The sequence below is a fragment of the Vitis riparia genome, chromosome 19 (genome assembly GCF_004353265.1).
Source record: "Vitis riparia cultivar Riparia Gloire de Montpellier isolate 1030 chromosome 19, EGFV_Vit.rip_1.0, whole genome shotgun sequence".
Taxonomy (NCBI): Eukaryota; Viridiplantae; Streptophyta; class Magnoliopsida; order Vitales; family Vitaceae; genus Vitis; species Vitis riparia.
Window position 1 is genome coordinate 1,655,475 of NC_048449.1, and position 2,604 is coordinate 1,658,078.

At 40.3% G+C, this 2,604-nt stretch overlaps 1 protein-coding gene across 1 annotated transcript; it reads left to right on the forward strand.

The window, feature by feature from the left end:
• The first annotated feature begins 569 nt into the window (after positions 1–569).
• On the forward strand, positions 570–2,181 carry LOC117908475 (epidermis-specific secreted glycoprotein EP1-like). Its single transcript, XM_034822072.1, has one exon. The coding sequence runs from the start codon at positions 613–615 to the stop codon at positions 1,945–1,947; it is 1,335 nt and encodes a 444-aa protein (XP_034677963.1). The 5' UTR covers positions 570–612; the 3' UTR covers positions 1,948–2,181.
• The last annotated feature ends 423 nt before the right edge of the window (positions 2,182–2,604 follow it).

The following is a 2,604-nucleotide window of genomic DNA, read 5'->3' on the forward strand; positions in this document are numbered from 1 at the left end:
TTATTATTGCTCCTCCTCTAATTATTATACCACATCGCCATTTTATAATTCGAACCCATCCCATATCCATCCAAAGTTTTAAAACAATTCCTAAATCCGTCATAAACTAGTTAATAACAAGACAAGACCGAGCAGATATCCAAAAAAAATCCCACCATAATAGTAAAAAGTGTTATTAAGTAGCATAGTGAAAGAGTTGTGCCACAGTTCAATCCTAATCAAACAGCACATTCCACTCGAATTGGGTTCGAAATTGGCAGTGCCAATGACTTCCCAGTTCCCAAAGGGATAGCTTCTGACAGTACACCTCAAAAGTTTGGATATGCCTATATAATATACGTATCCATGTCCAGATACAGGTGAGAGAATGATTTCTTTAATTCCCTTATCTTTCCGCCACAATATGTTACTGCTGCTTTGACTGTTCAAGGCCACCAATGAAGACCAGATGTTATCTGGGGGCCAAACAACACCTTCAAATATTTACCAACGTGGTTGTATCACGCCTTAAAAAATTTTCATTCACAACCCCATCTCTTGCTCTCTCTGCTATAAATAGAGGCCTGTTTGGCTCTAGCCCAAGGCACATCTACAAGCAGTAGAGCAGCCAAGATGTCTTGTTCTCCCCCTTCATTCATATTCCCATTTCTCTTCCTATCCTTCATTTTACTCGCGTCTTTCACTGCTCATGCTTCTGTTCCCATCAAAAACACTTTCAAGTATGTCAACGAAGGCGAATTCGGGCCTTACATCGTTGAGTATGGTGGAGACTACCGCACCCTTCCGATCTTTGCTTCACCCTTCCAATTTTGTTTCTATAACACCACCCCTAATGCCTACACCCTTGCTTTAAGAATGGCTATTCAGCGGACTGAGCCAATCTATCGTTGGGTGTGGGAAGCCAACCGAGGGAAACCAGTTGGAGAGAATGCAACACTAACCTTCGGCACAGATGGAAATCTTGTCTTGGCCAATGCTGATGGCAGAGTTGCTTGGCAGACCGGCACAGCCAACAAGGGCGTGGTGGGGCTCAAATTGCTTTCAAATGGGAACTTGGTGCTTCATGACTCAAAAGGTAAATTCATTTGGCAGAGTTTCGATTATCCCACTGATGTCTTGCTGGTGGATCAGTCCCTTCGAGTAGGGGGCGTAACCAAGCTTGTTAGCCGGGCATCTACGGCAGACAACTCAGATGGGAAATATAGCTTGGTTATGGAACCCAAAAGATTGGCTATGTACTATAAGGGCAGCAACTCCCCAACCCCAATGCTCTATGCTACATCTTCAGTATGGTTTACTATTGATAAGGGTTCTCTGCAGAATGTGACTCTGACTGGTTCTCCAGATGGTCTTGGTTATGCTTATTATCTAAACTTGAACTACCATCTCTCCAACTCACCATATCCGACTGGAGGCCGCATTTTGGTTAGACCCAAGTACAATAGTACATCAACATTTCTTCGTCTTGATATGGATGGGAACATCAGATTGTATACGTATTTTGACAAGGTGGATTATCAGGGTTGGCAAGTGACCTACACTCTTTTTGATAGAGATTCAGGTGATGAGACTGAGTGCCAATTGCCAGAGCGATGTGGGATGTTTGGCCTCTGTGAGGACAGCCAGTGTGTTGCTTGCCCATCACCAAAGGGCCTGATGGGGTGGAGCAAGGACTGTGCGCCATTGAAGTTATCTGGTTGTGGGGTAAAAGATTTTCACTACTACAAACTTGAAGGGGTTGATCATTTCACGAGCAAGTACAGTAAGGGAGATGGACCCATGAAGGAGAAGCAATGTTCGGATAAATGTACCAGGGACTGTAAGTGTCTGGGCTATTTCTACCACACACTCACATCAAGGTGTTGGATCGCATATGACCTTAACACCTTAACCAAAGTCCAGAATTCAACACATTTGGCTTACATAAAGGCACCTAATAAGTTCTGAACAGAGCAGAGAGCTTTGTTGTTTGGGGTTAATCTTTATTATTATGATGATGAATAAGGGGAAGTGGAAAAGATTAATGGTAAAGTTTTCTTTTCCTTCTCCCTTTTGAATATATGCTTTTTTCCGCTCTCTTCTTCTTCTTCTTCTTTATGAGCATTGTAACCTATCTGCGGATAAATGGAATGTACTAGGTTTGAAACTGTTATTTTCTTTGATGAGTTTTTCCAAATTCCACTATTTGACCTAATAATCAATTGTATGCAACCCCACCCTGCCCGCATTAAATGGTATCTATAATTTAACGAGGTGGATATCATTAACCTTTTAACATTATCTTTGCAATCCTTGAATCTTAGATCCTTCTATTCTTTGATTAATTAACATATTTTAACTCACGAAAAGTATATATCAAATTCTACCAATATAGGAATAACTACAACGACAATTTACATTATCACAAGTTCTAAAGATCACCCAAAAAAATATTGCATCAATCCTAACTATAAGAAATCATAGTGTCCATCTTGAGAATATCTATTACTACTTAATTAAATCCAATGTGTAGAAAATATATGCCCATATTAGGGTTTATTGTTTTGTGATATGCTATTTAGTTAAATGAGAAATTTTCCAATAATTTTCCTCCAAAAAAATCCT

What these genes read in the sequence shown, in the direction of transcription:
- LOC117908475 (XM_034822072.1), top strand. Translation starts at nt 613, where the DNA reads ATGTCTTGTTCTCCCCCTTCATTCATATTCCCATTTCTCTTCCTATCC.